This window comes from Dermacentor andersoni, chromosome 1 (assembly GCF_023375885.2).
Source record: "Dermacentor andersoni chromosome 1, qqDerAnde1_hic_scaffold, whole genome shotgun sequence".
NCBI classification, from domain to species: domain Eukaryota; kingdom Metazoa; phylum Arthropoda; class Arachnida; order Ixodida; family Ixodidae; genus Dermacentor; species Dermacentor andersoni.
In genome coordinates this window covers 183,127,385-183,141,353 of record NC_092814.1, presented here as the reverse complement: position 1 = coordinate 183,141,353, position 13,969 = coordinate 183,127,385, and the positions used below count along the sequence as shown (strand labels likewise).

At 48.7% G+C, this 13,969-nt stretch overlaps 1 protein-coding gene across 2 annotated transcripts in view; it reads right to left on the bottom strand.

Moving 5' to 3' along the window:
• Positions 1 to 13,969, bottom strand: part of LOC126547240 (extracellular matrix organizing protein FRAS1-like) — a 70,668-nt gene that overhangs the window by 23,385 nt on the left and 33,314 nt on the right. For both annotated transcript variants that reach the window (XM_050195187.2, XM_055062837.1), the window contains exons 2-7: positions 9,056 to 9,099; positions 7,843 to 7,933; positions 4,685 to 4,848; positions 1,818 to 1,901; positions 1,264 to 1,443; positions 527 to 644 (exon numbers count right to left, since the gene is read on the bottom strand). In XM_050195187.2, coding sequence (XP_050051144.1) covers positions 527 to 644; positions 1,264 to 1,443; positions 1,818 to 1,901; positions 4,685 to 4,848; positions 7,843 to 7,933; positions 9,056 to 9,099 — 681 coding nt within the window. The remainder of the gene's footprint in view (positions 1 to 526; positions 645 to 1,263; positions 1,444 to 1,817; positions 1,902 to 4,684; positions 4,849 to 7,842; positions 7,934 to 9,055; positions 9,100 to 13,969) is intronic.

The window sequence follows — 13,969 nt, the reverse complement described above, 5'->3', positions numbered from 1 at the left end:
CTTTAATGTATACAACTCGACTGATTACAGAAAGATGTGCGTGCTCTGCAGCACATCTTTCTAAATTGATTATTGGGCTGTGCAGCCTTTGGAAAACGCATTTGTGGAACGTGTCGGCCAGTACACCATGCACAAATTCCACATTGGGAAAGCACGAGATGATGCATGCACAGATGCTACATGCGGCTATTACGCCGCTTACATAGCCATTTGTCTGCTATAAAAGGAACTGTTAGTTGTCGCCGATATGCTTGCCTTTATTAAAATACCTCTGTTTATGTATACATAAATAAATAACATCAAGTTACAAGGAAATTGCCGGAGCGTTGTTACAGACTATTTGGCATAAGCACGCGGACACGTGATTCTTGGCTTCTGACATCACAACATGGGGCCACGCTTTAGTGCCCGTGTTTTATATTTCAATCGAGAAGTGAAGCTTGCAGCTCTCGACTGCCGATCACATCGTACTGAATAATGTAACATGATGAACTCATTCGTATACTGTGAAATGCGCCACGCCCACCTTTAGGGCTGATGACCACAGGGTCGCTGAAAGTCCGTCGGTGACCAAAAGCGCCTCGTGTTTCCTCAACGATGCACCTCACAGTAGATCCGCCTGGGAGGTACATACTGTCAAGGACCTGCGGAGATTCACCGAAAACTTCAGTTCCAACCCAGAGCGTATACTTACAGTTGAAGCTTCCATTACTATATATACTTCATACGCTATCTCTTGAGATAGCGTATAAACTATTTGTGTAAGAGCTTCCCCTGGAAATGTTGAAAGGCATTAGGCTACGCTGTTGGGTGTTAAAACACGAGCACCCCGAGGATTATATGTGCTCTGCAGCGTTGCAGGCCTTTCACCTGAGAAACGAGACTTCTGTGCCACCAACTTACAAAGTATATTGTGTGCTAACTTACGTGTTCTGCGAATCGAAGTCATATGATGCTACGCATTCACAAGCTCGCCTGATCATCGCAGCGAGATTAGTGCGTATGAAGGTGTTCGATATTGTAGAGCCTTCATGATCTATATCGTGCCCTTCAACAATTAGCCCAGTTAAAAGCGGACCGTCTGTCGCTGTCTATCATTCTTCGTATATGTCTTTCTGTGGGCTGCGAAGACGGGTGGCCAACGGTTTTCAGTCTTGTCCCAATGTCCGCGTGAATTAAAAGTGAAATATCTTTTCCCGCACTCTACTTTTCACCTCAACAGCCTCGGGGCTGCGAGGAAGCACTGTGTCCTCGGTTGCTCACCCGCTGCTGTACAGATGCGAAAGGTGTCTCCCGGGAAATGGGCTCGAATGTGATCGACCCATCGTCGTCCGTAGCTGCAGCATCCCATGTGTACTGCAGGGTACTCGGAGGACCGCTCCTGGTGGATTCCTTGCAGCTGGCGCCCAGAGTGGCAAAGCCCGGGTGATGCGGGTCGCACGGCTGCAAGAAGCAATTGGGTGGGAACCAGATGGCTGATCCTGCCGAAATACCGGACGCAGCATTAACCCGTCATCGTAAGTTAAATGCATCGTATGGTCGTGTGTGCGTGTGCGTGTGCGTGCGCGTGCGCGCGCGCGCGTGTGTGTGTGTGTGTGTGTGTGTGTGTGTGTGTGTGCGTGCGTGTGTGTGTGTGTGTGTGTGTGTGTGTGTGTGTGTGTGTGTGTGTGTGTGTGTGTGTGTGTGTGTGTGTGTGTGTGTGTGTGTGTGTGTGTGTGTGTGTGTGTGTGTGTGTGTGTGTGTGTGTGTGTGTGTGTGTGTGTGTGTGTGGCACATACGCATTCAACTCGTCGTACAAACTACAAGCTGCATGTTACCGGGACGCACACGACGGGGTATCCTGCTGGTGCCGGCTGTCCCAAGTGGCCCTTGACGTCGTCATAGTGCAGCAGGGACACCACCTGTGTAAGGAAAGAAGTATAAAAACGCGCGCGGTAATTAAGAGGACTACGAAGATGGCGGTGATAAGTGTACTACGCGGTTCACTTTCATCTTGGCAGACTAAAGTGCAACATTCATCGGAGAGAAACAATTGCACCTCATTAGGGATTCGCGCTTCAAGGGCAACTGAGTCAAAAAGATCTTGCATACACTCGACTTAGCTTCTGTGGTAGTAAGGGGTTTTATTCGGTTCTTCTTTGGTCCGTTCGTTGTTGGAACGGGAAGTTTCTTTGATGATGATCGGCAGTGATGATCAAACGCAGACAGGAAGCGAATAGCGATGTAGTCCAGATGAACAATAAGTGCTTAAAATAAATGTTTCTATGCAGATACATATCACAGATAAAGCAAATTAATTACCTCTTGAACAATAGAGCAAGCAGTGCAGGCACGTTCCCAGTATTTCTTTCGGGGGGGGGGGGTGGGGGGGCGGCTCCCGCAAGGTAACATTTCAATGCGAATGAGGGGGGGGGGGTGTACTTTTACTAGTACAAACGTTAATAATTCCCACCGTTCGCTAAAAAGGTGCTTAAACCCGCAGAAGAGAAATGAAATAAGGTGTGTATATCACAAGCACGCCTGTGATATACACGTATCCTTTACTTGGCAAACCAGGAACCACATCAAACTGGCTCGCGCAGGAAACAAACGCAGGAACGACGCAGCCAAGAACAAGTAAACAAACGAAAGCGTAAAATGATTTCTAGTAGTGTTTTTTCTAATGAGCTCTGGAAGAATTATCGAGAAAGATATATTTGCGGAACAATCACAGTTCTTTTGTGTCCCTCGTTTACTGCTCTACCAAGTTAGAGGCCGAAACTTACTCGTATTGTTATTCGGGAAGTTGCGTAATGAAATCTGGCCACCAGTCCCGTGCAACCGCGTAAAGCGCAGGAAGCTGCGGATCTAGACGTGCTGCGCCCCCGCGGTAGGTTAGAAAAACATCTACGTAAGCGCAGCACAAAAGTGCCTACGTCAGGCGGCTCGAATAATAACTGTAGAAGCGTCATTCAAAATACAGGGAACCATTCTCTACTTCCTTTTTATATAAAAGAATTTTCATTCATAAATATTTCCACCAACAACGGTTCAATTTGTTAATTTTCGCTTTTCCTTCCTGTCTGGCTGTTGCATCGGCTCTCTTCCTTAGTAGATAGCTTAATTTTTCAACTTCTTGCGACTCTTGTCTCCCGTTGCCAATTTTGCACGAAAAGTGCTGTACAATTAGGGGGAAGAAAAGCCAGGCGAGCTAACGGGTGACATTCACATTGGTTATGGGTTCCACGGTTATTGCAGGGCTTGATTGAAATTTTGAATTTTTGGGATGGCTGTGGAATGTAGATCGTTGAAGGTATCAGTGGGGCCTTTCCAGCGGCAGCACCTTGAGATTTCGAAACAAGCATCGAAGTAATGAGAAAGGCGATAACATTCCGCCATTTTTTATCTGGGGGAATATCAATCTGTGTCACGCCCTCAGCTCAGTGGCCTTTCCCTTGACCCGATCAGCGATCGCTTCCACGCCTCGGCCACAATAATACTGTAACAGTAGCCCATTGTTGAGCGCCGAATAGCTCTCAAGTCTCAAGATTGATTTGGCGGCGTTTTAGGAATATGAGTAAGGAGTAGTGGCGCGCGGGGGGGGGGGGGGGGTGGGGGGGAGTATGCCGCTTAATTTCGGGGGGAGGGGCTCGCCCCCTCCCGCCCCTGGGTATGTGCCTGAAGCAGTGTCTCATTCTTCGACTGTCTCAATAACGGTTAGAGCCCAGACTACTGTATACAGTGCCTCGCTGATCGATCACCAAATCTGATTACAGCCTATAGACTCCTTTTAACGTACATTGTGCGGAGCCTCATTGATCTATTAGCAATCCTGATTTCAACCGAGACTGTGAGACAGGACATTGCCCGGGTTAACATAGCTCAAACAGACAGAAAAGGGGCGGTAGGGCCATTGGCCTCTCCCATAGATTCAATTGCCAATGAGAGTCGAAAGTTTCGTAGGCCACAACCCACAGAGATGTGCCTACTCTTAAAAGTAAAGGTATTGGAAAACAAATATTTTTTTATTTATTTCTACACCTACGTATCCCTTGCACATTTCCACGTAGTCAGTCACGGCTTCAGCGAAAAACGCTAGGCACGCACAATTTATTGTTATGCCATTTCAAACCTCGGCGGCGTCTCTACAGCCACCGGGAAACGGCGCCGCCGCAGCACCGCGTACACCAATCTCACTCGAAGTTTGTCTCACGGAGACAAATTATGACCATCGGCGAAACTCTTTGTTTGCAAGACCACGTTCTCCGAATTCTTTCTTCACGTCCGTACCGCGCCTCCACGGCGCGCACTGTGACTCGTCACTGGACACCACCCGGGAAGGGTGGTGTCGAGGTTTTTGTTTTCAGAGCTCTTCCTAGCACTGAAAAACAAAAAGAAAACCTAAGCAGTTGCCGCCCGGACACGCAGGGGAGTGGACCCCTGCCCCGTACGCATAACACGCAGGCAATTCGCGATGCTGTGAGAGTATACGAAGCAAGCATGCGGCCTGCAGTAGTGCTTAAAACAAGCTCGCCTTAGACGGCTACTTTTGATTAATGTTCTACTGCACGTGCCATCCCATGACTTTCAGAACGGACGTCGTTCGCGTGAAGTACTAAGAGGCTTACTCTTCGCGTGTGATCGCCTCTCTGGGCAAAATATTGTTTCACAGAGCATTGGTTCAGGCCCTTCGAGTCTTACTCACAACTGGCACGGTGAGAGCACTGGTAACTGCCGAGCTGGTGGGCGGCAGGGCCGTTGCATTGGCTGACTGGGTGTATTTTACGAGCTGAGCCGGATGGAACTGGACGCCTTCCATATCTTCAACCAGCGTGCGCACATCATGTGGTCTTCGGTTATCAGCCACATCTAGAGGAAGGAAGGAAAGGACAAGAAAAAATAGCTTTATCCAAACTGTGAGCACATTTATAGCTATGCGCACTTAGACATCTTCATTATTCAAAGTGTAGAAGAAACAAAGAAAAAGAAGCGACAGACTCATAGCAAGCCTGAATCGAGTACTGCGTCAAGCAACTCAATTTTCGATGTCACGCGTCATGCATATACCTCAGACGATTCTTGTACCACCTCCATCTCCCCTACTCCACTTCGCCCCCCACCTCATCCAGTTACTACAGTATCTCACCCAGTCATAGCACTTCGACTATATCTCCATTCCGTCGACCCGAAACTTTCTAACTCCCACTCGTCCAGGGGTGTAGCGAAGTACTGCAGCCAAGGAGAAGGGGGATGGAGTGGCACACCGGGCACGTGCTCTCCCCCCGTCGATACTTTTGTGTATCTCGATGCCTGCCATAAAACAGCGCGCGACAACACCCGCCGGACCCCCTGGTAAAATGCGAGCCTGCCACGGGCAATGGATGTCAAGGGAGCATACGATAACGTATCTCACGAGGCTATCCTCGATGCTCTTGAGATGGTTGGCCTAGGTGGTCGCGTTTTCCAGTGGATTTCTCATTACCGTTTTATGAGATCTTTCTTTGTGTGTACCGACGATGGTAAAACCGCACGACACTACACCTACCGAGGTGTTCCTCAAGGCGGTGTACTAAGCCCTACCCTATTTAACCTCACACTCACTGGTCTCGTTGATCATCTCCCAGCAGCGATCAAGATATCAATGTACGCAGATGACATATGTATATGGACTTCAGGTGTGACACGTCCTCAGATGCGTGCAAGACTTCAAAAAGCTGCTACTCTGACAGCTATATACCTCCGCAACCAAGGGCTTGAAATCTCGTCATACAAATGTGCACTGATGGCATTCACTTGCAAGCCAATGACACCCTACGCCATATCAATAAATGGACAGATAATTTCTTACGAGAAGACTCACATATTTCTTGGAATAATCATTGATAGAGATGTCTCATGGAGCCCACACGTGACCTACTTGAAACAGCGTCTGACAGCAATCTCCCATCTCTTCAAGTTTCTGGCTGGAAAGACTTGGGGAATGTCAGTGCATGCAATGTTGGAGCTGTACAGGGCTCTTTTTCTGGGCTTCTTGAGATACAGTTTGCCCGCACTGACCAACACTTGCCAGACAAATCTTCGTGCTCTACAGGCTATTCAAGCTCGGGCTCTCAGGGTTTGTCTTGGTTTGCCAAAATGCACATCGACAGTAGCGACTATTGCGATCGCCCGGGACCAACCCATACAAACACACACATTCCATCAGACTTCACCCCCGCAACTAAGCCATCGATTCCTCCATGGTGTTTGGCTCGACCTACAGTGCACCTCACCATACCAGGAATCAGGAAAAAATCTGAGCTGTCATCACCTGCTCTTAAACAACTAACTCTGCTCCTTTTGCACGAGAGGTACGCTGACCACGTACATATTTATACTGATGGATCGGCAACTCTCCAGTGTTCCTCTGGAGCCGTGGTTTTCCCAGCGAAAGCCACCACCATCAGTTTCAAGACATGTCACCCAACGACAGCAATGGCTGCGGAACTTTCAGCTCTTCGCGCTGCACTTCGTCTCGTCAGCCAAGAACAACCTCGAAGATGGTCAATATTCAGTGACTCGAAGGCAGCATTGCAGTCTTTGCTATCAGCCCTGCGACGTGGACCACACGAACAGCTGGTATTCGAGATTAGAGAACTAATCCATACCTTGACTGAGAAAGGACACCACGTGATATTTCAGTGGTTTCCAAGTCACTGCGGCGTCATAGGGAACGAACACGCCGATAACGCTGCTCGGTCGGCTCTTCAAGGCGACGAAGAAGAGCCGATACCATTATCAAGGACAGATGCCGCTAGAAAGCTTCGAATGCTTAGCCGTGATATCACGTTCTCCTTGTGGAATGCAGGAAGTTTTCAAAATAACCGGCTGCACAACCTAGACTCTTCTCTACGCCTTTGCATTCCAGCTGGACTCTGCCGTCGCGAAGCTACCCTGCTTTGTCGAATATGGCTAGGGGTGGCGTTCACCAAGTCTTTTGCTTTCCGAATCGGATGGGCTGACGATGCCTCGTGTGATGACTGTGGTGACGAGGAGACTCTTCAACACCTTCTCTGTGACTGTCCTCGCTATAATTTATAGAGACAATCACTCGCAAACGCGATAGCGCGCTTTGACCGAAGACCTCTAACAGAGGAACTTATTTTAAAATACCGTCATCAAAGCCATCGCAGCAGAGGGCGACGAGAGCACTGTTGCAGTTTTTAAGGGCAACAGAATTGGACAAGCGGCTGTAGCATGAACAGGTGGTTTATAGAGCTGCAAGTGCTACTGTGCTGTGCGGTGACATTATGCGGTGACAGTGACCCACTGTGATTGTATGTCTGTGCTCCTTTCCTTCTTTATCTCTACTTTGTTATCACTTTACCTCCCCCTCCCCTCTTTCCCCAGCGTAGGGTAGCAAACCGGATCTTCCCCTCTGGTTAACCTCCCTGCCTTTCCCCTTTCCTCTATCTCTCTCTCTCTCTGCCACGGGCAATGCACTCGACGACGTGCGAGTCCAATGCTTTCGATACACACTCAATCGTTTCCTTGCAGCAGCAAGGCGCCCCGTTAATGCATGCATAACGGGGCGCCTGCATAAATGCATGCCGCCCGTTATTATCGTTTTTCTTTTTTTTTGTAACGTTTAGTTTATATAGCGTAGTCAAATGCGGCACTCGCAGTCGCACGACGTGACGGTCAGATGTTTCTTTCCCATGTTAATTATATAACCTACCATTTTTGCGAGAAAATGAAATTAAGAAACAAAAAATAATAAAAATGGGGAGGGTGGAGGAGTTGTTCGTATACACAACTTTCTTCCAAGCCAGTAACCCTTTATATAATGCTATAATACTTAAACTCACTGTGTTACGTACGCACCAGTATCTTCACCCGGTGCTCCGGTGTCCACGAAATTGTCCAACGGTTTCCTGTCTCTAACTTCTGGTTTCTTTGCCGCCGCTTGCTTCACCTGAAAATCGCGAGATTGCGCCACCAGCACCCAGAAAAAAGTAAATAATTGAAATACTTAGCACCGCGCTAGTTATGCACAGAAAGAAGCGTTTTCGAAAAGTATATAATAAATTCGTTTTTAGAGCGCAGCACTTAGGCGCCCGTTCCTGCGGTGAGCGTCGGCGTCTTCGGCGTAATCGAGCGAACAAGCACAGTGAAGGACGAAAGAGCGAACACGGACCGCAGCGGCTGATGAAAGCCGGTGATAGCGAAGAAAGTGCGAGGAGGAAAGTAGTGGAGGAGGGCGCAGCATGACCACGAGGAGGAAAGCGGAGGAGGAGAGTATGGCGAAACCGTGCGAAGAAAAGCGTAGTGCCTCGCAAGACTGGTTCTGCAGCGACGATGGCTACGAGATGGCGCCAGAGTAGCGCGTTGTTAGCGCAGTTGTGTGTTCACCGCTGACGCCACCGATGCTATGTACGGAGACAAAGCGCTGCGTGAGCGGAGATCTGTCTGCGGCGGCTGCTGTGAATCGCGCCCACGCGTCACGCGCGTGCTGCCTCTCGCGATCTCCCGATTAGCGAGGCAGTCGCGCCACACTTCGTTCCGTTTGCAACGTGCCGCACGAGACGATTATCCACGCCGGCCTATATATCGCGAAATGCAAACACGTATAGAGCCGTGCCCAAATTTCGTGCTAGGGAGTACGGTAATCGTCGGTGATTTTTTTAAGACCATAATAAATAAATAAGTAAGGAAAGAAAAAAAGAAAGAAAGAAAGTGAGAACTTCTGCATGTCTGTGCATGCTCTCATTATTTTGCATAGCGTGCCGGCCTCTTCCCCGCATAAGGGGGCCATTAGGCATTTAGCCAAGTGGCATAAAGATATGCGTCGTGTATATATATATATATATATATCAAGTTAGAGCTGTTGAATGCTGGATATCCGTCGACTGCTACACATTGCCCGCTTCTGCAAGCGCTCATGCATAAACTATGAAGCTGCCGCCGGCTGTATGCTATTATACATACCGTGGGAGGAAGCGCTTCGCGGACAGCTCGAGCGATCATGGCTTTGCGCTATTTTTGACTGGGATGCACGCGCAATTTACACACTGTTTGTCGCTTTCTGTACACTCACCGTGAAATTCAACGTCGCTGGGCTGTGACTCGGCGAGTTCCTTTCTGGGAAACGGAAATAGAAAACAACATGTTACAACACACTGCCACCAAGAACCACATTCGTTCTTGTTTGTTTGTTTGCCCTTTTCGTGTGTTTCTGTGTTCTTCCTCCAAAATACTCCCCCACTAGAAGGTGGGGACAAGAGAGGTTGTTTTCTGAGTTGTTGTGAACTATTTCTCTTCCTGCACTACACGCCGGGAATGCGTGTATTTTCCTTACACTTGGTGAGATGTTCGTCATGGTGTACGGTACGGCTGAGTGGGCAGGACTCGGGTTCGGCACTCTATACTGGTCTGTATAAACTTAAAGCAAGCATCGCAGCGAATATTTCTGAAAGCCGTGCCAGCGACTACACTCCACTATATACCAGTTTTTTTTTTTTGACCATACAGAGTGTTTTTTGAAAATCACCTGTGGCAGACAGCGTAATTGTAGTCCTTGATCTGGTCAACTCGAAGCGGTAGACATTACTATCACGAGAAATCAAAATTTATAATCGACTAAATAACAAAAATATCGCTAATTATTTCTAATTAATTAATTTACGCCACATGTTGCAATTTACAAATGGCAGCGCCGGTGAGTTCACAAGGCGTACCTGCTTGGAACGAACTCGCAAGGTGACACTAGTTTCGAGATATTCATTCCGAAAGTGTGCAGACGAAATGCAAATGCGTTTCATTTACTTTTGTGCTTCAGTGCGTAAAACGGCGGTTTGCTGAATAAGTGGAAGAAAAGTGCATCTTTTACTGCACGTCTGACGGCGCATATATATCTCGAAACCTGTGCTATGCTTAGAATTCGTTAGTGAATATGCCTTGCAAATTAACTCACGGGCTACAATTTTAGATTACAATATGTGTCGTAAAGCAAATAATAAAGAAGGCAATTAATGACTTTTTTGTTAATTAGTGATTATGCATTTCCATTTCTCGTGCCAGTAATGTCCGCCGCTTCAAGTAATCCAGCTGCAAGGAGTACAATCACGCTATCTGCCTCAGTCGATCTTGAAAATTTCTGTATGGTAAAAAAAAAAAGGCACCTCGTATTTAGCCACAGATAAGGTGAACCGCGCGTGCACAGGCCATTTCTTTCTGCGTTGCCGTCTCGAAGACAATATCACAATTTACAGTACAAGGGGAAGCTGGATACGAAAGGATGGAAATAAACCCACCGTTCACCCCAGTCCTCAGTGCACCCCCTTCTTCCTCCAAATCTCTTTCTCGCAAAAAAGAGCGTCGTCACCCAAGCTTCGCCATCAAAATGCGCTCGGTGAGACTAGGGCCCTAAATCTGAATTCAGACCAGATTTTCTTGAAGTCGCGCTACTTCACGAAAGATATTGCGTGAATGTCTCCAGGGAACACCCACGATGATGCTACCTACGCCTTCGCTTCTCCGAGGTGCGCGCCGTGCAGAAATTAGGAAGTGCGTGAACGCGCACGCTCGTTCCACTTGAAGAGGGACTCGATCGCAAATGCAGTTGCCGCGCCACGCGTGCACCAAGTCGGGCGCTGCCCCCAGTGACGAGAGAGTGCCAGGCCGGCCGGGCGTGTGTACCCCTGTATGCTCGGTCTGCGGTATGGAGTGCAGCATTGTCGAAGCTGAGCAAGTACTTTCAGCGGTCGGCCACCTGATTCAAGAGGTTTGTTGTGCAATCGTCATTCGGAGATCGACCACGAATCGTAGGCGTTTCGGAGCTTCATACACAATACCGCATCGTGGAGATGTGATATAGTGATATGTGATATCCGAAACGCAATACGATTCGTGTTCGATCTTCGAATGACGATTGCACAACATACAATATCAGCTTCATACACAACATCACATCGTCGAGATGCCTGAGCGTCTAACTTAGTGGGTTGCTTGAGACGTGCTGGTATTCTCTCATCATTGCGAAAATACTTGCCAACACCTGCATGAACTGTTGGTATCGTTGTTTCCTTCCCGAGGTTATTCGCGTGTGGACGACTAATGAAGGCAACGAAGGCTTCCTCTTCAAACTGAAAGTCTGCTTTGGCAGGGTTCCAACTATTTTAAGACTAACAAAACATATTTGGCAACGGATGGATGGATGTTGGGTCTTTCCCTTTGCAGCGGGTTGGTAAGAAATTTTTTTTTAATGCGAATAGCATTCTTGGGATTGTCAGACCAGGTTTTTTTCCCCGACTATCTAGCTATCCACTTATCCCACTAAATATGTGGGCCGATACCGAAGATATTACAGTAAAAAAAAAATGTATACGTCGATTGCGAAGGTAGCGCAGTCTAAAATGTGGTCCTTCACATACGTATGTGCCACTGCGTATGTGCCACTGAATATGTGCCACTGAATATGTGCCGCTCTTCAATGAACGGACGGCAACTTGGGTATGTGCCACTGAGTATGCGCAGACTTCACGTCGGCGTCGCCAGAAGGCGCAGCGTGTCCACAGGAAAGGCAGATCAGTACATCCGATGTTATGAAGTGCGAAGGTACACAGCGAGGCTTGATGTAGGTAACGTCCACATCCCAGAAGCGCCGATATTCAAAGCGAATGGAAGCGTTAACTGGTCAGCAGTCGAGATAAGCAAGAGACGTTTAAAGTACTGGTGGGGGGAAAAAAGCAAGGAAAGAGATTGATATATATATATATATACACACAGGTTGTAAGGAACAGAGTAAATATCAAGGAGATGTAGGCAAAACGCTATTGCTTGATAATCATGTATACATTGCCTGATTAGCTCAAGAAAGCTAGGTGACTATTTGTCATCGTCAGCAGCAGCGGGCTTCAACTGACCAGGGAGGACATTCACAAAGCTATAGCGGCCGCACGCCAAAACACTTTGCGATTACGGCACCGCCTTCGAATCTTTGACCATCGTTCCGCCCAGTTCACGGATGCCAAGCAGTTATCGTAAGGCCAAAGCCTTGTGAATGCTACTCCCTGGTTGCAGACCCCAGCGCCGTATCTTCCACTACGCTGTATGCGGGTTCAATGAGAAGCAGGACTGGTCGAGTGTGAACGGCGCTCAGTCGGCCCTCGCTTTGCTTTTACAAGTACGTACATCGCAAGCGCGCGTGGAAAAGAAGGTGTGTGCATAGAAAGGGGGGGTCTAACCCCCCCGCCCCCCGCACCCCCGAGCACGTGTGGCGTAACGTGGACGTGACTGGGCAACAAAACAGCGGTCCTGCTGCCTTGCGTGATCACGCGAACACACCCAGTACGACATCAGAATGCGACACAGGCCCTCCTTGAAGTGCGTAGCGTATAGTGCGGTTTCGGCCACGCTTGGCCCGATATGCTCAACGAGGAATCGTGGCGGAAAGTCATTACTTCCAGTCGTATTTGCCGGATAGTGCTATATCGTATGAGTACTCGCCCTCAGAGAACTTGGGTCACACGGAGCTCGGCCACTGAAGGAGCGTTCGGCCCAGGTTTATTTATCTTGACATTTACGGTTCGCGACGACTCCTGTATAGACTCAACAGTTGATCCGCTGGACCTTAAAGAAAGTGAAATATAATGCTTTTTCTTTTTTTAACGGACTGTTTGTCTGAGCGCCCGTGAGCCACCTTACCCGCAGGTTTTAACGAAAGAAGGTGCCTACCTTCCTTCGACTTGTCTCAAGTGTTAAACCCTGCAAGTATGAACCAACTAGCCAAGCAACATTTTAAGTACCCTTACACTCCAGTTGTCCTCCCCGCTTTCAGGTTCGGGTAACACTGCTGTACAATTGTCGTTTGTAAGCGCACTCGAAGGCAAAAAGTGAGAGATCCTATTTCCACTTTTTCAACTGCGCGCGGCGACCACATTATCGCACTTTATCCTCCTTGCTTAGGCTGCAGTGCCTGTATAAACTAAATATAAGAACAAGCATAAAGGAAAAGAATGGAACAGTTAATCCTGCAGTGGAACTGCTCGTTTGCGACATAGCTTAGGAGAGCTTAAAAACAATACTGCTTCTTGATGAATGAATGAAACATCTGTATTGGGAAAAGTGATGGCTCCACGGCCTAAAAAGAAATTGGGCGAAGGTTCAGTAACGTGGAGCAGCGTGTCGCGGGCTCTGTGGTCGTCGGGCGGGGTAGTCCAGTATTCAAATGAGGTGATCAGGTCGCCTGTATTTCTGTCGGATGTATACGGGGCAGTCCTACAGCATATGTCTGGCGATAGGACGGGCGCCCGTTGTGCATGTGGGACATGCGACTGATTCGGTGGGCTGTGATTCGGGTGCGCTTTCGCCTTCACTGTGCGTTAAGTATAGGCGTCTCTTACGTGCACTCCATTTATGGAGGCAGCCTCCCGTCAGTGCGGCTCCCGTGCGGACCTTGTGTATTAAGACTTGAGCATCGCGTAGCAGCCTCTGTGGCATCGGAGGCTCGTTGACAGGAACTTGTGCCTTGAGGTCGCGGCGTCATTTTTGCTTCGCCGCCGGGATTCGCGCTGTGGATTCATCCGGTGCAGGCAGGATCTGAGGTGCCAGGACGGAGTGGTCGTCAGAACCCTTGGTCGCCAACGCATGCGCAACTTCGTCGCCGATGCTGCCGGCGTGTCCCGCCTTCCAGTACATACACCCTCACGTCTATGTCATGTTGTTCCTGAAAAGCTAAGATCACCATCTTTGTGTCACAGGCAATGGTGCCCATTGTGGGGGTCTTGCGGGGCCGCTTGATCGCTTCCTTGCTGTCGGTATGAAAGACGACGCGTTATCCACATTCAAGCAACCCCTGGCGTGCCTCCTCATGCACTTTATCAACCGCACGTAAGACCGCGCAACGTCGGAGCTGACCCGAGCTAGGTTCATGGTCATACTAGTACATGTATGTGCAACATGTCGTACAGTGATACCAGGGCAAGCCTTGTGAGTCGGGTAGAGGCGTCCC